This window comes from Anolis carolinensis, chromosome 1 (assembly GCF_035594765.1).
Source record: "Anolis carolinensis isolate JA03-04 chromosome 1, rAnoCar3.1.pri, whole genome shotgun sequence".
Taxonomy (NCBI): domain Eukaryota; kingdom Metazoa; phylum Chordata; class Lepidosauria; order Squamata; family Dactyloidae; genus Anolis; species Anolis carolinensis.
Window position 1 is genome coordinate 152,188,889 of NC_085841.1, and position 25,543 is coordinate 152,214,431.

The 25,543-nt window shown below is 37.5% G+C and overlaps 1 protein-coding gene across 1 annotated transcript in view; it reads right to left on the reverse strand.

The window, feature by feature from the left end:
* apob (apolipoprotein B) overlaps positions 1–25,543 on the reverse strand; it is a 57,526-nt gene that overhangs the window by 24,997 nt on the left and 6,986 nt on the right. The window contains exons 3-19 of the mRNA XM_008118280.3: positions 23,739–23,854; positions 22,782–22,927; positions 21,504–21,657; positions 21,166–21,321; positions 20,309–20,433; positions 20,110–20,192; positions 18,737–18,959; positions 17,206–17,433; positions 15,281–15,398; positions 14,932–15,078; positions 14,290–14,501; positions 7,388–7,625; positions 6,822–6,998; positions 5,744–5,935; positions 4,544–4,711; positions 3,375–3,586; positions 1,882–2,064 (exon numbers count right to left, since the gene is read on the reverse strand). Coding sequence (XP_008116487.2) covers positions 1,882–2,064; positions 3,375–3,586; positions 4,544–4,711; positions 5,744–5,935; positions 6,822–6,998; positions 7,388–7,625; positions 14,290–14,501; positions 14,932–15,078; positions 15,281–15,398; positions 17,206–17,433; positions 18,737–18,959; positions 20,110–20,192; positions 20,309–20,433; positions 21,166–21,321; positions 21,504–21,657; positions 22,782–22,927; positions 23,739–23,854 — 2,878 coding nt within the window. The remainder of the gene's footprint in view (positions 1–1,881; positions 2,065–3,374; positions 3,587–4,543; positions 4,712–5,743; positions 5,936–6,821; positions 6,999–7,387; positions 7,626–14,289; positions 14,502–14,931; positions 15,079–15,280; positions 15,399–17,205; positions 17,434–18,736; positions 18,960–20,109; positions 20,193–20,308; positions 20,434–21,165; positions 21,322–21,503; positions 21,658–22,781; positions 22,928–23,738; positions 23,855–25,543) is intronic.

The following is a 25,543-nucleotide window of genomic DNA, read 5'->3' on the forward strand; positions in this document are numbered from 1 at the left end:
TATTCATTTGTGAAAGCCTTTTGGAGAAAAGCTTTTGACAATGGCCTTAAATTAAAGAGATGGTCAAAACTGAAATGGTACTATTGTTGATTAGGTGGGATCAGTGTGTAGAATGATATCTGACTTAATAATAATAATAATAATAATAATAAACAATAATAATAACAACACTGTATTTCTATTCCACCCTATCTCTCCAAAGGGACTCAGGGCAGATTCCAACAAACAACGGCAAAAAACAGATAAATATTGGCATAAAATCCCAACAAGACCCCACATATGAATACTGCATTAAAAGCCTAACATCAAATTAGATCTAATATCAGTGAATCGAGTATAACATCAATAACTTAAACCAATACAGTCAGACAGAATCAGAAAAGAATTATATAGTGACATAAAATCTAAATAAACATTCATAGTAATTTACAAAAGCCAACTGAAGTTCAGCAGAGTTGTATGGGTTGGATTTTGTGGCCTACAGTGGTAAATGAGCTGACATAGACTAACAGAACCCAGATACAACATAGCTCTTAATTGGGATCTGGAAGTGGTCTCTCATTAATTAATCCTCCTCTCCATATGCTAATGAGCAGAAGTAGGCCTTTAGTTGTTTTTTGAAGGCGAGGAGGGAGGGGGGCAGCCTTATTTCTTTAGAAAGGGAGTTCCAGAGGTGGAGAGTGGCCACGGAGAAGGCCTTCTCTCTCATTCCCACCAGCCGTACTTGAGATAGGGTGGGACCGAGAGCAGGGCCTCCTCCGCTGACCGCAGTTTGTAAGAGGAGATGTGATTGGTCAAGTAGCCTGGAATCGAGCCATTTAGGGTTTTAAAGGTAATGACCAGCACTTTGTATTTAGCCCAGAAGCAGACCGGCAGCCAGTGGAGGTGCCGTAGGATGGGAGTGGATCTCTCCCTGTATGGAGCTCCTGTTAGTAATCTGGCTGACAATCTCTGAACCAGTTGAAGCTTCTGAACTATCTTCAAAGGCAGCCCCACATAGAGAGTGTTGCAGTAGTACAAGTGGGATGTGACTAAGGTGTGGACTACCATGGCCAGATCTGGGATCTCAAGGTACGGGTGCAGCTGTAGCAGAAGTTTAAATTGTGCAAAGGCGCTCCTGGCCACCACTAACACCTGGGGTTCCAGGGTCAGCAATGAGTTCAGGAGCACCCCCAGACTGCACACCTGTGTCTTCAATTGATGTGGTGTCTCTCAAGCAACAAATAAACCCTTGTGCCTTTTCTAGAGATAGACAAATCAGTCTTTCCCCCAATCATGCTGTGTTTACATGTGAAAAATCTCTATCCTCACATGTCTAAAATATTTGTCATCATATGTACTGTAAATTCGATACAAATAAGAAAAATCAGCCTCCTAAGTATCCCAGTTTCCACTTTTTCTTTAAAAAATTATGCTTCTAGAATTTTTTGTGATAAAGAGAAATTTCAAAATATGTGTGTCATCATCACAGTCTTAGAGAATAGTAGTGAGTGTGAATTTTATTAGCAGTTCATTTTTTATAAGAATTTGTCAGAAATTGCCATGTGTTGTCACTCAAAGTTTTTATTTTATTTTATTTTTATTATTTTATTTTTATTTTAAAAGTTAAAGCATGGGAAGATGAAAGTGATAGATGTTTTTCATTCTTTTTCTTTCCACTGGAAGTGAAATGTTAAAGATAACTATGAAACTAGAATAAGTTTGTTATGCATTGTAATAAGTGAATGAAAACAAGAACTGATGTGAACATTTACATACTTTACACAGTAATGGAAACTATCATTTGTGCAGTACAGATTGTTGTTAGTTTGAGGAAATGGAAAAAACCCTAATACAAAATGTAGGCTACTTTTGCAGAAAAAGCCCCATGGGCAAACTCACCTGGTTTCTCCGGTGAGGGGATAATAAGGAGCTGCTTCTGTGGAACTTGCATTGGAGTATTCTACTCTGACACACATGTTAAGGCCAGCAAAGAAACGGGTGCAAGATGTCTGGGATTCTCTATTCTCAATCAGAGGGGGAATCACTTCAATCCGGGTTGGGGTGACCAAGTGCAAGACATTGCTGGGGAGAAAGGTGGTGATAACAAGAAAAAATGCATTTTAGTTTATTGCTTATTTCACAAGAGCAACCTGTTGTGACTCAGCTGGGGTCTCAGAGTGACTCTGATGGAGATTGTGGGATTGAGGTTCCAGATGTTCAAGATGATGGGATTCAGATTCAAGATGACTCTGATGAGAGTTATGGGATTCAGGTTCAGAGTGTCCCTCCTGTGAGAGATGAGGAGCAGGGAGGCATTCCTTTGGCAGGGAATGGTGTTGATGATACTGGAGATGTTACTGAAGCTAGCCAGGTGCAAAGGGAAGACAGCTCCCAGTTAGATAGCATGCAGACAAAGGCTACTGCTAACGAGCTGTCTGGCCTTGACGAAAAGGCATCTCTAGATCAAGCTGGCCGTTTGGAATTCTGGGTTCGCAGGAATGTCAGAATAGCAAACAACAGAGAGGTCAGAGGCCAAAGGAATGCGTTCATGCTATGCCAAGAATATTAAAAGGGTGTGCTGAGAGAGAAACCTTTGTCAAAAGCAATGTCCCGTTTGGAGTCAAAAAGCAATCTCTTGCTTTCCCAGATTATCTTGTAGTTTTGTGTATTCAAGTTCATGGGACTTTGTCATGCATCGATGGAACCTTGTTTTATGCCTAATGTTTTCTTGGATTATTCTTTATAGCCTTTTGCAACAATCTTTTGGAACTTTACTTTTGCTTTTAAGAACTATCTATTTCCTATTTCCTAATAAACTATAAAAGACCACAACCTGCGTACAGCCTGGTATATTTAGCAAGGTGAAGCTAACCTGAGGTGTGACACAGCCTTCCCAACTTAGTGCCCTTCAAATGCATTTAAACTACAAACAGAAATATACCAGACTTGCTCTAAAAAGAAATCTATAGCATTGCACATAATGCTATAGTTTGTTTCAATTTTTATTTCCCTAACAAAAGTTCTATAAATTTCATCCTAGGTTTTTGCAAAATTACCAGCTGTAAGAAAAATAGAAATCAAAACCTCCAAAACTGCAGTCTGCAAAGTAGCCTTACTATTTCCTAGAATGCAATTGATAAACCACAAAATTTAGTTGTTTCGTTCAGCAAATTACATCTTGGGAATAACTGCATAGGAATTAAGAGGGTCTAGGTATAAATCAGCAAATCATGGTTATAGCCAGAAGCCATTTCTGTTGACTAAAAAAGAACCACCACAACTCAAGAAATTATTGCCAAATGTCTCTGTAATAATGCTATTTGTTATATGTCAGAAACAAACAAAAATATAGGCTATGTATGCTTACAACTCTCATCTTCTTAAAAAAATACCTGAGGCTGAAGAGCTTGGTTGGAGATTTTGGTGCAGGAATAGTTAATTTCAGCTGGCCAGCTCTCACCCCAACATGGGCTTCAATTCCAGACTCGTGGTACATGTTGGTGTTCATCTGCACACCACTTCTAGCAAACTCTGGGATGTTCACTCCTAGATGTGTTACAAACTCAACTGCCATTGAAGGTTTAGCAATCAGTTCTGCTTTCATCTATTGAACAGAGATAAAATACAACACTTACTTATTTAATTCCATGAATTTATTGAGATTGGTTAAAGGGTTAGAATACAATCCACAGGTGCCACTGGATTGCAGCTCCCATCAGCCCTAGCCATCAGAGTCAGTCTTTAAAGATTGATGGGAACTGTGGTTCAACAACATGTGGAGGGACACAGGATGTTCCTAACCAAGAACACATCTATACACTTAGGTCAGTTTCGAACAGGCATAGAAGAAAGTGGCTTCACTGTGTGGATCATTAGACTGTAAACCCATGAACTCGTTCAAGGCCTGGGTGGTGATTACACAAGCCACAGAGGCTGGCCACAAACCAATTCCAGGATTCACAAAAAAAAAATTAAAAAATGTCTTTCATGAAAATCTATAGAAGTCCCTAAAATGTTTTGGGGAGAAACAGGTGTCTGAAATCCCAACATCCAGCCTTTTGAATGACTCTTCCTCTATTCCTTCTCATAATTCCTATCTCTGTCTTGAATAGATTCAAAATATTATAAAATATTTAAAAACTGGTCAAAAATATTTTTTGAGTAGCAAGAAATCCTGATGAGAAGAATCCTGAACTGATGCAATGCTTCTCAGTTCAAGGTTTATTTTGTAGTCAATATGCATGCAGTTGTTTAGTGGAGTACATATTGTTTCTGTATAGAAATATTGTTTTTATTGTAGAAAATAGCTATTTCATGCAGAGCAATTTCTCTTTGCTGTGCGAAACAATTACATAGGAATTTTACTCAGAATAAATCCTGAGTTGTAAACAGCATTCAAAAATAGTGTGGTTTTCAAAGAGTTTCATATAAGGGAAGAACATTGCCAAAATTAATTGTTGTTTTCTTGGAGAAGAAACCTTGTGAAGAATTGCATTCCATCGCTTTTGTATGTGGATATTTAATAATATTTACACTCAGATTGGAGGCATCAAAGACTCACATTCCTCTGTGAAATTTTCACTCCAGCCTTCATCCCTGGTGTAGCTACTCCAGACAGCGCAAACTGTAGCTGCAATCCTGCCCCAGTTGGCAACTCAAATTCATTGTCCATGAAAATATAGTGAGCGAAGAGATCATTCTCAGTCCCCTTTGACACTGCTTGGGTGATCTGGAGGCAACCAGGAAGAAAGTGAAATTGAAACAAATGTACCAAGCACTCTCTGCCTTCCTCCAGAAATGGAGAATATCCTTTTGTAGCATTTCTGCACTCCCTGATATTTTTGCTAGTAGATACTTTGCAGTGTGCTTAGAAATATTATTTTAATATAAAATGTGTTGTTCTTTTCTAAGAATGCAATTCATCTGTTTTATTCAACGTTGCTAATTTTTAAAAAACCAGATTATTGCAATGATACGTAAAAAACCAATGTTTTCTATCTTTTATTTGATCTTAGGATATCAATTAAAATACAAAAATGGCAGTATTTCCTAAAATGATTTCTAAAAGGGAGTTTTGAGTAAATGCTACATCTTGCTCAAGAAAATTGTGATAATAATTAGATTGATTGAAAACAATGATGTTGACTCTCCTTTGTTAAAAAAACCCCTCTAATGGGCAGTAATATTACATTTAATGTTACATCTGTTCTGTTGTCTGGTAAGCATTTTTTAAAACTCTTTCTCTCCCTCTCTCCTTCAAGGAGCTCAAAGCAATGCATTTTGTTCTTTTTATTATCACGACGACTTGTGAGATAGGTCAGCAAGAGAAAGTACTGCTCTTAGGTTACCCAGTGAGTTTCATGACTGAATTACATCTATAACTCTGCCTTCCCTTCATTGCCATTCTACCTTATAAAATTTTACCTTATAAAATTCATTAAAATATTTCTATATTTATATATAGAAAATTCATAACATATTTCTATATTTCTATATTTTCTTGTTATAGGAATGAAATCAAAGTAAATACTTTTTTTAAAAGAAGACATCTTTGAATGCAGAAGACATTAGGCAGTGAGATGACTTGCTTAATATAAAAAGATTTATCACGAAAATGCCAATCTGAGCTTTGAGCTTGTTGACAAATTTATAAATTAAGGGGGCAAGAATAATTGGGGGGAAAGGCAGGATATATATGAAAAGAGGAAGAGGAGGAGGAGGAATGGAGAAGAAGAAGAAGAGGAAGAAGAAGAAAGCTTACCTTCTCAAGCCCAGTCTCCAGAGTTCTAAGGCTTCTCATAATCAGATTTCCCACTAATTTAATGTCACTAAGTTTCAAATAGCCCAGCTCTTCCCCAAGGATTCGGAGGTAGGCTTTGGCTTCAGGTGAATCTTTGTTGACAATTTCCTTGATCAGTTTTTCAAAATTAAGCATGACTCCTTTCATAACATCCTGAGAATGTCAACAAAGGCAAAATTAGAAATAATATACCATCACACCAAAACCCCTGAGTTCATACAAGGCACGGTTATCTCGTAACCCCATGTATATATGCACAGGAATTTTGGTTTCACTTATTTACTCAAAGAAAGACTTTTTGCAAATTGATAAAATTATATGTATATGCCACCAGTTGATCAGAAAAATACAGCCCTGAGCCTGGAGCAATGGTTTATACTGCAAAATTCATCACTATGTATGTTTTTTAATAACTTTATGACAAATATTGTCCAAATACCTTTAAATGGTGTTGTTGCCAAAGAGGACTGTAGAAATTATCTGGGTTAAGGAATCTAAGCTATCAAGATGTACATGTTTCCACCTTTGTTTATTTTTATGTTCAATATACAAATGTCAGTAAAACACCAGAGGGCACATCTGAGGACATTTGTAAATGAACTGAGGGTGGTGTAGAAATACGAATTGAAATTAAATGCATGAAATAAATATAACACAATGACAAACACAAGAGGAAAAAATCATATGGTTAGATTGCAAGAATTGGTTATATTTCTGAAAATTCATTTAATTTAGCATTTAGTCTCTTAACTACTGTTAAGGACCCTTCTGTTTCCTCGTATTGTTGGTCTTCTTGGTTATGGGAAGCATTCAAAAGTAGTTTGGAAATGTGATAAAATCAGCTTTCAGAAGTATCAAGTCTAAGCATATCCACTCAAAACCTCCTCTAATAGATTTTTGGTAGCTAGCTAGTACGAATGCTTGACATTACAATTTAAAAATAACTTATTCAATATGCAGAGCCTGAACCTGTTTGGACATTCTCATATTGGTTTTGAAAAATTAGGAGTATAGTATCATCTAGAAAATGGCAGCATACCTGATCTTGCTTTCCATCCTTGGTATATCCAAAATAGTCAAAGAGTACTTGGGAAACTTGGTCAGGCACTTTGCCATCGATCCAGTACAAAGCTTTGGTAGCACTATCGGGGAAGAACCCTTTTGGTCCGAACATGGCATCTAATGTAGGTTCAAAATTTTTCCCATCCAAACCAATCTAATATGGATAGGAGAGAGAAGAAGAGGTGAGCGGGGAGTAACTTCAGAATCTCATATTAAGTAAAGAAAGCAATTATACACAACAGGCTAGAAATGGCAAACACCCTTTCATTTTCAGAGCTAAAGGTTTCACTTTTGAGAATACCCATTCTGCAGAGTATATTTTTGACTTTTGCTAATTTGGTTATTGACATATTTGATGCAAAATGTCCTATTTATTAATCTCTAGGTGCCTCGAGGGAATTTTGTGTTGTTTTTATTTCATATTTTAATTTTTCTATGAGTTCAAGGGTTAAAAAAGGACCTTCATATTGCATAACACAGAGAGACATCACAGACCAGTAAAAAGACAAACAGATTGCAAAAATGGGAAAGGAGATTTTATACCTCAAACAGATCCATTGCTCTCATTCCAACAACCTCTAGCGTTGTTTTTAGCATAGACTCCCTAGGTACATAGCTTTCTGGCTCAAAAATCAGATTTCCTTCCAATTGTCCCATGACAGGATTTTCCCATGGTATTGACAGGCTCTTGAATATTTGGTAGTTTCGTGAAAATTTTTGGAAGTGTCTAGCTGTTGGAAGCTGGTCTCTGTTGATGGCCTCTTGAACTTTATTCCGAATACTAATAATGTGGAAACATAATGACAAATTTGTTATCAAAAATTTTCTTGTGAAAACATTTAAGATAGATTTTTTGCATAAAAGATCTGTCTATAACTGGGGTGGACAACTCTCATGGGATTTAGGATCAAATTGGTCCTTCCAAAAGATACAAAGGGTCACACCTTACTACACCTTAAAAAAATCAAGTTTGCCCCTAAATGCATAAAGGAATATTGCCAACTTTTAATAGTTTATGGTCTACTAAAGAACCAGGCATCAATTTCTAGGTCACTTCTTGTTTGAAAAAAACTTACCAAACAGTGAAATGGGTTGGGGCTAGGCTATAAAAGTAGCAAAGCCCCCTTCTTGGTGTACACATATCCTACCAAGAGGATGGAAGCTATCTATATATATAAAAGAGTGATGGAATCAGGGCACCAGACAAAACAACAAAACTACAGGCCCCCCAACCTCAAAATTTGACAACACAACCCATCATCCACGCCTCGAGGTTGATACAACAAAAAGAAAAGAAAAATAAAGTCCTAATTAGAGGGAGAGCAATAATTGTTTTTATCCAATTGCTGCCAGTTTAGAGGGCTAATCTCTGCCCACTTGGTCTCCTAGCAACCAATTCAGCCAAGAGACAGCCAGGGTTCAGTTAGGGGACAGGCAGATTTAGGCCTCTTCCACAGATTATGTAATTTGCACTGGATTATATGGCAGTGTAGACTCAAGGCCCTTCCACACAGCTATATAACCCATTTATAATCTTATATTATATGCTTTGCACTGGATTATCTTGACTCCACACTACCATATAATCCACTTCAGTGTGCATTTTATACAGCTGTGAAGAAGGGGACTCATATAATCCAGTTCTAAGCAGATAATATAAGATTATCAATATACAGCAGAGTCTCACTTATCCAGCATAAACAGACCGGCAGGATAAGTGAATATGTTGGATAATAAGGAGGGATTCAGGAAAAGCCGATTAAACATCAAATTAGGTAATCGTTATACAAATTAAGCACCAAAACATCATATTATACAACAAATTTGACAGAAAAAGTAGTTCCATGCGCAGTAATGCTATGTAGTAATTACAGTAGAGTCTCACTTATCCAACACTCGCTTATCCAACATTCTGGATTATCCAACGCATTTTTGGAGTCAATGTTTTCAATATATCGTGATATTTTGGTGCTAAAATCATAAATACAGTAATTACTACATAGCATTACTGCATATTGAACTACTTTTTCTGCCAAATTTGTTGAATAACATGATGTTTTGGTGCTTCATTTGTAAAATCATAACCTAATTTGATGTTTAATAGGCTTTTCCTTAATGCCTCCTTATTATCCAACATATTTGCTTATCCAACATTCTGCCGGCCCGTTTATGTTGGATAAGTGAGACTCTACTGTACTGTATTTACAAATTTACCACTAAAATATCACAATGAATTTAAAACACTGACTACAAAAACATTTATTATGAAAAGGCAGACTGCGTTGGATAATCCAGAACATTGTATAAGCAAATGTTGGATAAGTGAGATTCTACTTTAATATGAAATAATTACTGGGATAGAATAATGCAGAACAATATAATCTCTAAAACCAGGACAGTACATAAAGACTAACAGTCTGAAAGCAGGGAAATTGGGAATTCCACAAAGGAAACAATCAGGGCCAGCTAACACCTCCCAAGAAAGGATTCTTCCAGAAAGGAAGCTGAGAAGGGAGTGAAGCACTGTGTATTAACAAAATCATTATTATTACTATCATTACTATTATTATTATTATTATTACTATTATTATTATTATTATTATTATTATTATTATTATTATTATTATGTTGCGGTCAACTGTGAAAATGAATACAATCTGGCTTCAAGTATTCAAAAACACTAAAATCAGAATATATAAAAATTAATGTGGTATAATAAAACATAACAATACAATTTCTAAAATCAGAACACTAAATAAAGAACAACACTCTGAAAACAGGGGAATTCCACACAGGAAACAATCAGGGCCAGCCAACACCTCCTAACAACGTATTCCCATCATCAAAGTCTGGCAAATCCTCTGTTTTCTCAGGGCCACAGACAGTAGAAGCACTTAAAATATCACAAACAACACCACTCTGAAAACAAGGGAATTCCAGACAGGAAACAATCAGGGCCAGCTAACACCTCCCAACAAAATATTCACTCAGGGAGGAAACAGCCAGGCTTTAAAGCTGCAAGGCCATTACATCCTAATCATTTTTCCTAATTGCAGCATTCATACTTGCCTCCAACAGACAAAAAAAAAACAACAATCAGAAATATTGTATATTCACAACCTTTAGGAAATAATATCCCCTGATGGCGCAGCGTGTTAAAGCACTGAGCTGCTGAACTTATGGACCAAAAGGCCACAGGTTTGAATTGGGGGAGCGGAGAGAGCCCCCACTGTTAGCCCCAGCTTCTGCCAACCCAGAAGTTCAAAACATACAAATGTGAGTGCATCAATAGGTACTGCTCCGGTGGGAAGGTAACGCTGCTCCATGCAGTCATCCCACATGACCTTGGAGGAGTCTACGGACAACGCCGGCTCTTCGGCTTAGAAATGGAAATGAGCACCAACCCCCAGAGTCAGGGGAAAATGTTTACCCTTTACCTTAACTACCACCAATTCCTCAATACTTTATTTCCCATACCACCATACTTTGCCACAGCATGGCCGGGCACAGCTAGTGTGTGTATATATATAATATACTAGCTGTGCCCAGCCACGCGTTGCTGTGGCGTTGTCTGGTGGTGTTGGTGAGAAATTGTTGAGGTAGTGGTGGTACTGAATGTCTGTTGTATGGTTGTCTTTATGTTTAGTATACATTTGGTTGTTTGTGTACTGTGAAAGTGGTGAGGGTAGAGGGGGTCTATGTCCTTGTGTAGTATTGTATAGTATTTAAACGTTGTCCATGTGTTGTGAATGCTTGGATTGTGTCCTGCTGCATAGAAGAAAGGGTTGGGCTGGATGGCTCTTAGGGGTCTCTCCAAATTCTTGGATTTTATGCTTCTATCATCATCATCATCATCATCATCATCATCATCATCATCTTCTTCTTCATCATCATCATCATTATTATGTAGAGGCTGGATGGCCATCTGTCAGGAGTGCTTGGATTGTGTCCTCCTACATGGTAGAAGGAAGTTGATCTGGATGATCCTTAGGGGTCACTCCAAACCTTAGGATTATATGATGATATTGTTATTATTATTATTATTATTATTATTATTATTATTATTAGTAGTAGTAGTAGTAGTATTGAGAGGCTGGGTGGCCATCTGTTGGGAGTGATTGGATTGTGTCCTGCATGGCAGAATTGGGTTGGATTGGATGGCCTTTAGGGGTGTCTCCTAACTGTCTGATGCTATGATTCGATGTGTATTATTATGGTGCAGATATTGGATGGCCATCTGTCAGGAGTGGTTGGATTGTGTCCTCCTGCATGTTAAGGAAGTTGAACTGGATGATCCTTAGGGGTATCTGCTAACCTTAGGATTGTATGATATTCTTATTCTTATTCTTATTATTATTGAGAGGCTGGCTGGCCATCTGTTGGGAGTGCTTGGATTGTATCGTCCAATGGCAGAGTTGGGTTGGACTGGATGGCCTTTAGGGGTCTCTCCTAACTGTCTGATTGTATGATTCGATTTGTATTATTACTGTGCAGATCTTGGATGGCCATCTGTCAGGAGTGCTTGGTTTGTGTCGTCCTGCATGGTAGAAGGAAGTTGAACTGGATGATCCTTAGGGGTGTCTCCTAACCCTATGATTGTATGTTATTATTATTATTATTATTATTATTATTATTATTATTATTATTATTATCATTATTATTATTGACACAACGACGTTGTATGACACAGCAAACAAGATAGATATGCTGGATTTCGTTTCACAAAATCACAAGTCGAACACTTCCCAAGTGTCTAGGACTGTGTGATGTATTTTCGGATGATGCGTGCAGATCCCAGTAAGGTGGCCTTTTGCAGTTGGCAGATCGTAATTTTGTCAATGTCTATTGTTTCCAAATGCCGGCTGAGATCTTTTGGCACAGCACCCAGTGTGCCCATCACCACCGGGACCACCTGCACTGGTTTCTGCCAGAGTCTTTGGAGTTCAATCTTGAGGTCCTGATAGCGGCTGAGTTTTTCCTGTTGTTTTTCTTCAATGCGACTGTCACCTGGGATGGCAACATCAATGATCCAAACCTTGTTCTTTTCCACAACTGTGATGTCTGGTGTGTTGTGTTCCAGAACTTTGTCAGTCTGAATTCGGAAGTCCCACAGTATCTTTGCGTGTTCATTTTCCACAACCTTTGCAGGTTTGTGATCCCACCAGTTCTTAACTGCAGGGAGGTGATACTTGAGGCATAGGTTCCAATGAATCATTTGGGCCACATAGTTGTGCCTCTGTTTGTAGTCTGTCTGTGCAATTTTCTTACAGCAGCTGAGGATATGATCAATGGTTTCATCGGTTTCCTTGCACAGTCTGCACTTTGGGTCATCAGCTGATTTTTCGATCTTGGCCTTGATTGCATTTGTTCTGATGGCTTGCTCCTGGGCTGCAAGGATCAGGCCTTCTGTCTCCTTCTTCAGGGTCCCATTCGTGAGCCAGAGCCAGGTCTTCTCTTTATCAGCTTTTCCTTCAATTTTGTCAAGGAACTTTCCATTATTATTATTATTATTATTATTATTATTATTATTATTATTATTATTATTATTATTATTGAGAGGCTGGGTGGCCATCTGTTGGGTGTGCTTGGATTGTGTCCTCCATGGCAGAATTGGGTTGGACTGGATTACCACAGTAATTATTTCATATTACAGTAGAATCTCACTTATCCAACATTCGCTTATCCAGTGTTCTGGATTATCCAACGCAGTCTGCCTTTTAGTAGTCAATGTTTTTGTAGTCGATGTTTTAAATTCATTGTGAAATTTTGGTGGTAAATTTGTAAATACAGTAATTACAACATAGCATTATTGAGCATTGAACTACTTTTTCTGTCAAATTTGTTGTATAACATGATGTTTGGTGCTTAATTTGTATAATCATTACCTAATTTGATGTTTAATCGGCTTTTCCTGAATCCCTTCTTATTATCCAACATATTCACTTATCCAACGTTCTGCCGGCCTGTTTATGTTGGATAAGTGAGACTCTACTGTATATTTATAATCTTATATTATCTGCTTAGAACTGGATTATATGAGTCCCCTTCTACACAGCTGTATAAAATGCACACTGAAGTGAATTATCTGGCAATGTGGACTCAAGATAATCCAGTTCAAAGCAGATAATATAAGATTATAAATGGGTAATATAGCTGTGTGGAAGGGTCTTGAGTCTACACTGCCATATAATCCAGTTAAAATCAGATAATCTGTATCTTATAGGCAGTGTGGAAGAGGCCTGAGGCCTAACTGTGCCTGAGTAGGTTGCTAGGAGACCAAGTGGGCAGAGCTTAGCCTTGTAACTGGCAGCAAAAAACAATTATTCCTCTCCCTCTAATTAGGACTTTATTTTTCTTTTCTTTTTGTTGCATGAACGTAGAGGCATGGATGAGGGGTTGTGTTGCCAAGTTTAGTGTTTCTGGGATGTGTAGTTTTGTTGTTTTGTCCTAGGCCGAATTTTTTTTATTCATATATATCAAATATATGTTGTTATCAAAACAAAGACATTTTGACACTGAGAGCCACATTGCCAAACAATTAATTATATTTAAAACTGCATTATATGGCAGTGTGAATGGAGCCTGTCCATCTCCTCACATGTGAAAAAATAAGCGTCCCAGGACACTTCTGCCCCAGTTTACTCATGGAGCCTCATACCACTCATCAGACGATGTAGGCTGACTTCCGGTGGGGCTCCGTGGGTGAACTGGGGTGGCAGCGTGGCAGGATGCTGCACCACCAACACAGTAGCCTCCCCATGTTCCATTAGCAACAATGAGGCTATTGCAGGATTAAGCCATGTGGTGAAGCTTCTCCTTGTGTGATGCCCGAGTGCTGGGATTGCCCCGCTGCTGCCTTGATTCACCACAGAGGCCGGCAAATCACAACACTGGACCTCATCTATGTGATGAAGTCCCTAGTCTCATTGAGGGTATCTTTGCCACCTATAAGTAAGACTGCTCCAAGTTAGTTACGCACTAACTTCATGTGGGCTCATAGTTGTTAACAGTTGAGATTTTGCTATCCCTTTGTTTACATTATTGAGTATTGTGGGTTCATCTATATTGTAGAATTATTGTAGTTTGACCCTACTTTAAAAGCCATAGCTCAATGCTATGGAGTTGTAGGAGCTGTAGTCTTCAAAGTGTTAAGTCTTCTTTGCCAGAGAGTAATGGTGAAACTACAAATCCCATGATTCTATGGCATTAACCCATGGCAGTTAAGGTGCTATCAAATTGCATTGATTCTACTCCGTAGATGCACCCTATGTCTCTATCCTACATCCTTATGTAGTGATGGTAGGCATGTCACCCTAGCTAAAGAAGGACTAGGAGATAACTCTATGGACTGGCTTTAAAAAACTTTCAAATATTTACTAATATACTGGCTGAATTTCAAGTATATCTGAGGGTATATCACTAGATTCTATAGGAGCCTTACTTACAGTTCAATGTAAGGATTTTCAGAATCTAGGATGTTGGCAATGTGAGAGGCAATGAAGCTTTTCACTTGTTCATTCTTGTCCCTCTGAAGAGTTTTAATGACCTTGGAGATGTCTGAGGTGGAAGGATTTCTCATCAGCATCAGGTAAGCTGCCAGCCGTTTATCAACTGGAGAAGAAGCTTCTTGGAAGACTTTAACAAGAAGTCCTCGATCCTGTAAGAGTCAGAAGAATGGGATGTTACAGTTCAAAAATAGCCAGCAAGGAATGCCTGATGCTATTTGAATAAATATTTGCGTCACCACACTCAAAGTAGAAGTTTTTTAAAAAATAACAAGTGAAATTCTTTGAATTCAAAAGTTATTGTAAATCAAATGTGCAGGCGGTTCACCTACAGCACCAATGTGATTAAGTCACTTTTTGTGTTGCGGTCTTCATTCAGAAATGTGTAAATATATTCAAGTACTTATATATTACAAATAATTGAAGTACTTTTAATATAAATAATATTAGTCAGCTGATAATAACTTACCATACTTGTGCATAGAAACGAAGTGGAATGTATTTAATTACCAATCTAAAGCCCAATAAAGGAAGAGGAAACCAATAAACACAACAGTATCATAATAACACACTCAGATTTACCTCATCGTTTATAGTCATTTTCCTCAGTGCCTGAATAGCTGCTTTCTGGACTTCAGGGGATGCAGCATTACTTCTAATACATGTTTTTACAGAATTTTTCAAATTGGCATTGTTCTCATCCAGTACGTTTCCCATATTGCCGATAGCCTGTAGATTACATTTAAAAGGTAGAAATTAATTTTCTCCAACCAACAAATATTAGCAGGTAACTAAAGTTTTGAAATGTTATTTTGAGGAGATATATTCCCTGGGTTCCCTAGCCAGCATAGTTAATGGCACCATTTTTTTTCTGAGGACTACATGTAACCAACATGAAATAATGTAGTTCTTTTTTTTCTTTTTTAATTACCTTCAAAGTCAGGTAGGTGAGTTCATCTTCATTGGAACATTCATTGCCAATCAGTGATATCATAAAATTTGCCACATCATTTATTTCTTTTTTCAGGGGGCCTATTTCATTGTAGAATCTGGAAAGTAAGAAGAATGCATCAAAGGTCTTCAAAAATGTCAGGGGCCACTCATAGAAAAGAAAGAACAAGTGGTAGATTCAAGTGGTAAAGCCATTTTTTGAAGCTATTTTACCTTACCCACAAGAACCGTATCATTTTTTAAAATCAAGATATGGTAGAAAAGAACTTCCCCATAAACTCTTAGGAAGAATTATTTTTGAAAGTTAGGCAATACAAGAATTCCACAGTCAAATGTTAATTCTTCTTGCTAGTGGGAGAAGGAGTTAAACATAGTCTTATGGGTTTGTTTTGTGTCAGTAGCAACTTGAGAAACTGCAAGTTGCTTCTGGTGTGAGAGAATTGGCCGTCTGCAAGGGCGTTGCCCAGGGGATGCCCAGATGTTTGATGTTTTGCCATCTTGTGTGAGGCTTCTCTTATGTCTCTGTATGGAGAGCTAGAGCTGACAGACAAGAGCTCACCCAACTCCCTGGATTCGAACTAACAACCTTTTGGTCAGCAATCCTGCTGGCACAAGGTTTAACCCACTGCACCAATGGCAGCTCCATAGTGTTGCGATAAAGCTTCCAAATATGGCAAATTAATCAGCATTTAATTTTAGGATTCGGCAGAATGGAGATTTAAAAATCCTTGAAAAAAGTTTCTAAGGTTGAGATTTTTTTTCTTCTAAAGTACAGGCAGTTCCCAAGTTTCAAAAATTCAACTTACAAACAACTCACAGTTCAGAACGGGGTGAGACAACAAGAAGTAAAAGAAATCTGCCCCTCAGAAGGAAAATTTACCCCTGAAAGTTTTCATGGGGAAAAAAGGTGTCTCCACTGAAGCTTTATCATCAATCCTTGTTTCCACAACAAGTCAAATTTTTCAAAATCCAATTCTCACAGAAAGTGAGGAGAAATTTTCTGAACAGGGGCACAGAGAGCAAAAGAAACACTGCAGGGATGCTCATTCTTTCCTATGCTATCCAAACCACACACAATCACACACACATACATAGTTTTAAAATGTTTTAAAATGTTTTAAAGTTTTAAAATGTACCTGTTCCAACTTCCATGCTAATTCTACTTAGGAACAAGCCTACAGAACCTATCTTGTTTGCAACATGGGGATCATCTGTACAGCAATATGAACAAGAATGTATAACCTTGTGTATTTACATAAAAGCTATGTAAATATACAAGGTTATACAATGATTGGCTATGAAAACAGCATTACATCATTTTGAACAACCCTATATATATATATATATATATATATATATATATATATATATATATATATGAGAAATAATTTCCAAGTAACAAGAAATTAACATAATATTAGGCATGAATATTTGAAATGGAGACATTTTACCCATATATCTGTCCTTTCATAATTGGGCTTATACTGGGCAGAGAGCAAAAGAATGTGTTATCAGAAATTATTTCAAGCTCCTTTGCTCATAAATCTCTGGGCTTTTTCTAATTTCCTTGACAGATTGAGAAAACAGCTTTCTATTCTCTGTGCTTTCAATTTAAAATTGGAACCTCATGGACCATCCAGTCTCACCCCCTTTTTATCAAACAAAAATGTAAAATCACAGCACTATCAATAGCATCACAGTCATATTCAAAAGCTTGGACATCACAGTGGAGAAACTTTTATAGTTCAGGAGTTCTAACTTCAAAGAGCTTGTTCATCCATAAATTAAATGAATTATATAGCATAGCATACTGGCCAGTCCTAACTCTGTGATATTTATTATTGTAGACTATTTGTGTTGATACTGAAATTCCTTTTCCCATTAAAAATGCACCAAGTGGCATACCTATTTACTGCATGGCTTAAGGCATAAAACGTTGCTCGACTTTGCTGATATTGGGCCATGTTAAGGAGTTCCTGTATCATCCTGGTAGAGGGAGAAGATAGTAGCCCCAAGCTGTACGTGATGGCATCTGCTATAAGCGGATCAACATTGCTGGTCCTCAGTATTTGGAGGAGAGCTCCATAGCATTCTAGGGTGCCACACTGACTTAGTGCCTGAATCGTGATGGAGCTAAGGAGAAAACAGAGAAACAGAAAAGATTACTGATTTGAAGGGGATGGGATATGTCTTGTACTATCAATATAAAATCCAATTTACATGTTCAAGATGAATATTTCTTTCTGTTTTTAAAACTCAAATTAACTTATTTGTAGTCAACTAACTGAACAGCAGCAAAAATTCCAAAATAATATTTCCAAAACAAGTTTATACATCTGGAGATCATATCCAGCAATCCTCAAAATAATATAAGAAGAACTGATTGATAAAAAATGATAACAAATTCTTATGGGAACAATTTTGAAGGTGCCTGAGTTGTATGTTCCCATGGTTCAATGTGGTAGAATCCTGAGTATTCTATTTGTCAGAAAAGGCCAAGAACTTGTAAAACTACAACTCCCAGGATTTCATGTCAAACTGTATTCATTCTATAGTGTAAATTTGTTCTCAGAATTCCCCAATTTGAATGTTTGAAATTAGTCCTGACCATGGTATATGGCCTAGATTTCAGCACCATTTTTGTGTGTGTGTTAGGAGCGACTTGAGAAACTGAAAGTCGCTTCTAGTGTGAGAGAATTGGCCATCTGCAAGGACATTGCCCAGGGGATGCCCGGATGTTTGATGTTTTTACCATCCTTGTGGGAGGCTTCTCTCATGTCCCTGCATGGAGCTAGAGCTGACAGAGGGAGCCCATCCGCACTCTCCCTGGGTTAGATTCGAATCGGCAACCTTCAGGCCAGCGACCCAACCTTCAAGTCACAACCATTGGGTTGTTGTGTGTTTTCCGGGCTGTATGTCCATGTTCCAGAAGTATTCTGACATTTTGCCCACATCTATGGCATCTATAGATACCTCACAACTTCTGAGGATGCCTGCCATAAATGTGGGCAAAACGTCAGGAGAGAATACTTCTGGAACATGGCCATACATCCTAGAAAACATGCATCAACCCTGTGATTCCAGCCATAAAAGCCTTCTACAAAACATTTAACCCATTGCGCCATGAAATAATGTTTCAGTTTGGGTGATGAGAGCACATCTAGTACTTAATAGATAGTTTGTAGACTAAAAGATAACAAGTGTATTAGATGGTCTTATGTGAATAAACTGTTTTGACATGAAAAAACCCCGTCTTTTCTGCCTATGATCTATCCAAGGAAAAGCTTTCTGTCTCCTGCTGTTCCCTCTAATCCACCTTTGTAACATCTGCCTTTCTATTGCATCATATCAAGTACTGGCTTATATCTAACAGAGCTGAACACCTCATGTGCAGTTTGTTTGCCATGGATTTACACAACCCTGATTAATAAATTACCTGGAAGTTTCCATCAGCTTTGGCACCAGAGGACCCAGGGTTTCATTGTGCAAGCCCCTCAGCCCAGTTACAAATCGGTAGAAGAGGCTGGCTCTTTTCTGGTTCTGCTGGGTGACTGAGAGTCTCTGCAGTTCCTGGAGGACTTTCAGAACAGCATCACCATGCTTGGAGGACTTGGTCTTGACACCTTCCAAGGACAGCTGTCTTTTTTGCAGGCCATAGACTGCAAGATAATATAACTTTTTTGAATTTAATCCCTGACCATGCCTTCTGAAATATAACTGAATAGAAAGATGAACAATATTAAGCTATGATTGCAAGGGATAGAAGGCCTGTGAATTCAGCAAGTCTATATTTTTTATCTCTCTGCCTACTGCTGTTTCCTCACTATGCCACCTTGTCCTCCCCCTTATTTAAAAAACTGGTTTTATAAAAGGAGTCACTGAATAAATCTGTCTTTATGATGGATCCAAGGAGTGGATTCTAATAGTACATCTCCTACTGTGAATTCGGAGACATAGCAATCCTATATACCCCTGGGTTTTTTGAAGGGGTACTTCCAAACCCAAGGGGCATTTGTGCTATGTTTTTGACATTTTTGACCTCTTATAGGCCCCAGGGAACTGTTTACCAAACTATTTTTGTGTCCCAAAATTCAAACAATTGTTCAGCAAGTGGCCATGTTCAGTGTGTTGTGCAAAATGCACTTCTCTGCGTAAATATAGTTTTGTACTTTTTCCAGGGAGATGAAATACTCACCAAAAATACTGAGGAACAAAAAACAACAACATAAATCTAATCACTTGTCATCCTTACATTTAATAATCAAATCAATTAAGATTTAGATCTTTAATCCAGCCTAGATAGTTGCATTTTCCCTCCTTTTTAATTTAGAGTGGATCAAAGGTCTTATCTTCAGCTCATATCCTAATATAATTCTATTCTGAATGTTATTAGGTTCCTTTCATCGGGGTATTTTAATCTAATTATTTTATCTTATAATGCTGCTATAGCCCCCCCCCCCCCCCCACCACCACCACCACCTTTGAAGTTGACTGAATTGCATTGGTGGTTGTTTGATATTATTACTGTTGTATAAACCTTTGTTTTAACTTCTGTTTTATCATCTTGTGTTTTAAACTGTGTATATTGTTAATGTATTTGTGCTGTTACTTTTGTAACATTGTGAGCCGCCCTGAGTCCCCACGGGGAGATGGTGGCGGGGTATAAATAAAGTTTTATTATTATTATTATATCCTCCACTAAAGACAAGGGAAATTATCTGTTTTCCTTCCTTTTATTTAAGATGTCCACATTCCCTTTTTAAATGTATTAAGAAAATTAAATGAATTAAGAAAATCTTCGTTCCTTACCCTCCATTTCTCTGTTGTTGATTCTGGGGGTGTCTTCAATTCTCAAAACCTGCTTGACAGTTGCCATCATGCCATATTGATTCCTAATTCACATCAGAAGAAACAAATGAGCATCATTTTTACACTGTCTCCGTAAGAAGCATTAATTACAACCATAGTTGTCACCCACATTATAGAGATAGAACAGCATCCAACCTACTTGTATGAGGAAGGCAAAAACAAGTGCTTCTCAGAACAGACTACTCCAGAGACATGCCTTTTCTTGGGATCAATTGTATACTGACAATGCTGGTTGCTGCTTATCAAGGTGGATAATGGAGCATTCTGTAAAACATAGTGGTTGAGTTAGTTTTACAGTCAGAAGTTGTGAAACAGCATACAGGGTGACGCAATCTGTTTCTTTTGATTTCTCTTGCATTTAAATTGTTTTTTTTTATGCTTAAAGCACTTTGTATCTAAAGCACAGAAAGAAATGCACATTTCTGGCAAATTCTTCAAGAGTGAGCTGAAATTATTTTGTCTCCTATTTGAACTGTTCATACTCAGTAGGAACTGCATCACAAAGACTTTGGAGTACTTCCTAGCCAAACGATTGGACACTTCTTGGGGGAAAGAGTTGGCAACCCTAATTCAACATCACAAACATCCATAAAGCCTTAAATGGTTCGGGTCCTGCTTATCTTCATGAACATATCTCTCTTTATGAACTTGCGTGATTCTTAAGAACTGCCGGGAGCCCCTTCTCTTGCTCCTTCCACCGTCACAAGCATGGTGGTGGAATGGATGAATCCACCTGTTTTGTTATCACCAACATCATTGTCCCCCCTAAAATATCAATGTTGTTTCATTCAAAATATGAACATATTTACAAATTTGGGGTATTCTTTTCAATGATCCCTTTGCATTATCATTTTAATATTATTGTTTTACCATTGCAAAATGAAATCTTATCACTATATTGAAAAGTTAGCCATCAAGCTTTGCCTTTAGTGATTACTGAAAAGTGTAGGAGGGCATCAATGTTACAAGTCCCACATTCTGATCCTATCTACTTACCAAACCTTTAATGAGGGCGATTGGGCTCACAAAATCTCTGATGGGTATAAAATTGTCACAGGATTTCAGATCTCTTTTGATCTCAATTTCTCCTGCAGTGGCTGCACCATTCTTCCTGTTTTTGATTTCACTCTCACATTTTCCATAGACAGTATCCTAGAAGGAAGAAAACATACATTTCTGTTTGTGTCCTTATAAACAATGGATATGTATCTAAAAAGGATTCCCTGATCATCCACACTTTAGCTTCCTTGTTCGGATCAAGTACTTTAACTGGATTATTCAAGTTCCCTTCAGTATGTCAATGAAAGGGGAAAACTGATGAAAACACTGCTTACCATAGTTAATGTCTGGGCTTCAGATTCTGTCTCTATTGGCACTATAAGAGCAGAGATGATGCCTCTCTTGATGTTGAGTATGTGCATAGGCTCATCATCCTCAGCATACAGCTGGACTTTGTTCTGATCCTTAATTTTGAATTTTAGCTCATACCTGTCCCCAAAAAGAAAGATGGGGTTTACAGAAAGAAAGGGGAGGCATCTTAGATTTCATAGCTATGGAATATAGCTCTCCACGATCTCCCACTTTCATGGAAGTCAGTGAAATGCTATTTTGAGTCCTAAGCAAATTAGTTTTCCTTTCCAAAATTGTATTTGATTTCCCATCATTACTGTAAAAAATGTGGTAGATTTTCACTCTGTGTTGAGAACCAAGGAGAAAAATAATTCAAATATATATATTGTTTGCCCTCCATATTTACAAGTTTTGCCTTTGTAGATTTGATTATTTGCCATTTTAATTACTATCTTCTCTTTGGGAACCTCTAAGTCCTCTAGCCTGAATCCTTGGTCAATGTCTATGGAAATCATGCTGGAGGAACTAGCAATTCTGAAAGAGAAAATAATGCAATTCCAGTGGAAGCTGATGATAGAGTCACACTGGAGAACATAGAGGCTCCTAGAGAAGTATTCTATCAGGGGGAAAAACACTGAAATAATATTATTTTATTCATTACTTTTTCACTTTTATGGGGGGTCCTGAACCTCTAACCTCAGTAAATGTGGAGGTATGACTGTATAAAGTTTCAAACAAATGAATAATTGTGTCTGACTCAAAAATGTTTATGACTTTTTTCAGTATAATAAAGATTTCAAAAGTATGACTTTCCAATTTCAGAATAGTACCATTATGTATTCTGGTAGAAGTGGTCATGCATTTTACTAATATTTACTATCATACACATTTTGTGCATTTTTGTTTTCTATTGACCCAAGATATGTTTATGTGCATTTTCTAATGAACTTCTAATCACACAAATCTTTCAAGCATACAAATGATTTTGTGTGCATAGCTTCCTTCATCAGGCACCCTGGCAAATCTCTAAAAGTTCTAGATATAAAGCATTTTCAGTTTTTCCTTTTCTGCAATACTAGAGATGTTGCAGACAGTGCTCTTGTTTTGTCTCTCTGTAGCTACATCCTTGGCTGTATCCTATTATAACTATCTATTAAAACTAGCAACAAAACACCATGGCTTGGACAAGGGATCCTTAAGAACACTAAAGAATTCACAACAAAGATCTCATGGAAAATTAGATTTGATTTAGTTTTTCTTACTTGGACATGGCCATGGCAAAGTCATCTGAGCTCTTTGATTTCTTCAACAGAGCTTCTCCCTCAGGATTAATACCAGCCACCTCGCGGAGGCTACACTGGCTTGTCCTTAGGTTGAAATGACATAGTTGAGGGACTTCCAGCTCAACCTGAAACAAACAAATACTGATTAGCACATCAGTGTTCCAATCTTTGGATTTCTTGCAATAAATGAAATTTGAAGCTGAGTCAGGGAGACATACTATCAATTGCTTAAGACATACTGTTCTCAGTAACTTTGTTGTTATATTTATTTATATCTCATCCTTTCCCCAGACTGGGACTCAAGTCAGCTTACAAAAATAAAGACAACCAAACAGTCATGTCATACAAATACAAAATATGTAATTAATTTATCAATACAATTAGGATCAGTTAAAAACATAGCTGATATTATATAACAGCCTTTCCCCTTGAGCATTTACTCTTCAAAGGTCGCCAAAGTAAAGACCAGAAAATACCACTGCTCCTCCAAACTGCTAAATATAAGTCAGCTAATGGTGGCTGATGGCTTCCATATCTGTGGGATGGTGAATCTACTCAAAGCTTCAGCCTGAACTTCAAAAAAATATCCAAGATGCTGACTTATATTCCCAAACTAACATTAACTTCTTCTGTAGTTCTTCCAAGTGTATATAAAATCCCAGAGTGCGTTTTCTACTTCAGTAAGCTATCCTCAAAAGCAACTCTCTCTGTTTCTCCTTTTTATATAAAATATATAGAGCCTTTTCCCCAGATAGGCAAAGGAATCAGCCTCTTACTTATTTGAAGAGTGTTTGCCTGTTTTTTACGACCATGATAAAGCTTTAGAACAGATACAAATACATTATTGCTCTATAGTAAGGAATTGACCATGTGCCTTTTGGGGGGGGGGGATGATGATTTGATATCCAAACGACTGGGTTCTTTCTCCTTTCTTACCTTGCAGGTGATTTTGGAGCCACTGCGTGTATCTGCGGTTCCTGTCACTCCACTTGTAGTTTCTGCTTCATAATTATAGACATATTTTCTGAGATGCTTAAACCTGGTTGTGTCTCCTACAAGATATAAAAAAGAATATATCTTTGTATATGTAGCGCTATTAATTTTTTAAAACACAACCTTTGAGTTTTAAATACTGCAATCTTTTTTTTTACAATACAGTTATTTTTAAGTAAGACTTTAAAGACTTTGAAGAAAAACCATGTTTTAATTTGGTATTTGAATAACACCAAGATCAGCACCTTTTGGGTCTCCAGAGTGAAGACATTTGATGATTGAGATGTTACAACAGAGATTTCTCACACATCATCACAATGCATTGGCCCCACAAGTGAGATGCAGGGGGATGCTCTCAAGTAGATCTTGGGGCAGGAGAATTCAGATAGACTTTGTCCATCAGATTGTGTACACAATCTTTTTTACCATCTGGACTTTATACATCACTACATGTAAACATATAGCTGATAGTATTCTTCACACTTAGGCAGTCAGAAACTTGAACAAGAAAATAATAGAAATTATTCTTTCCTGATTGTTTCCTCTTTAGCAACATTGCATTTGATTGAGATTTTTTTTACTGCTTTTTTTTCTGGGAGGGAGGAGGGCTAAGGTCCTTCTTTTCTTTGATCACACAACATATAGATGGACTTGTGGATGATGCTCAAAGACACCAGCAAGGGATAAGGAATTTGTAGCCATCCAGATGTTAAATGTCAATCCCCACCAACCTTAGTCTGCATAGCCAATGGTGCAAGATACTGGGAGGTGTTCTCCAACAACTTCTGCCTATTTTCACATTCCTGAATTTAGAGGCTGGTATGTTGGAATGTAATCCCACCTAACCATAAAAATTGTTGGATAATCTTGGACCAGTGAATATTTCTGCCTAGTCTACCTCCTAAAATGGAAGGAGAAATGAAGGAAGTTCCTTGAAGAGGACATAGGATATATATTAAGAATACATTTTATGGAGTGACCATTTTTCATTCTTATGCTGGGTAAATGACATTTAAATGGGAAATATATAATGAATACGTGTTGGAGTACACCAACGAATTGTAGTCATAGTTGGAGCTCTTAGGTGCAATCCTACCCAAATATATGTAAAACTATGTTTTTTCTTTGCACTTTGTACATGTTTTGTACATGACCATTGGCCAAACTCAGCTTTTGTAAGCTGCGCATTGGATCTTAGTGAAGAGTTGAGCTTTGGTCCCATTAGTGGCAGCTGGTGGTTTTATGTCAATGGGTGAGCAATTTATTTCAGGTTTTAGTCCAATCTGAGAAGGAGTTATCAAAAATACATTTCTTATTTTAGTGATCAGATTTGTCACACGGGACAGCTCCTTTAAAGTTTGGATTCACTACCTCATTAGCATGAAAACACTTGGTCACTTCTGGATCCACTCACAACACAAGTATCTCAAACTCCCATTATGCACTTTTCAGAACTTTCAATATGAGCTGTTATTTCCAGTAAGTAACTGGAGAATATCTGATTAAACCAAATGCTAAATATTACTATTTCAATATGAAAATTAGAAAAGTCAAGAAATCTCTTTTGGGTTTATTAATTATTTTTCCACTGGACTTCAGGGATTTTGTCATGCCTATTCTAACCTTGCAACCCTATCCAGGCATTTGGATTTAGAGTCCTCACCCTCTGCAGTCCATGGCAAATGATTGTAAGACTTTTCCAAATTATCTGGAGAGTCAAAGGTTCCCCAAATTTGTTTTTAGTTATT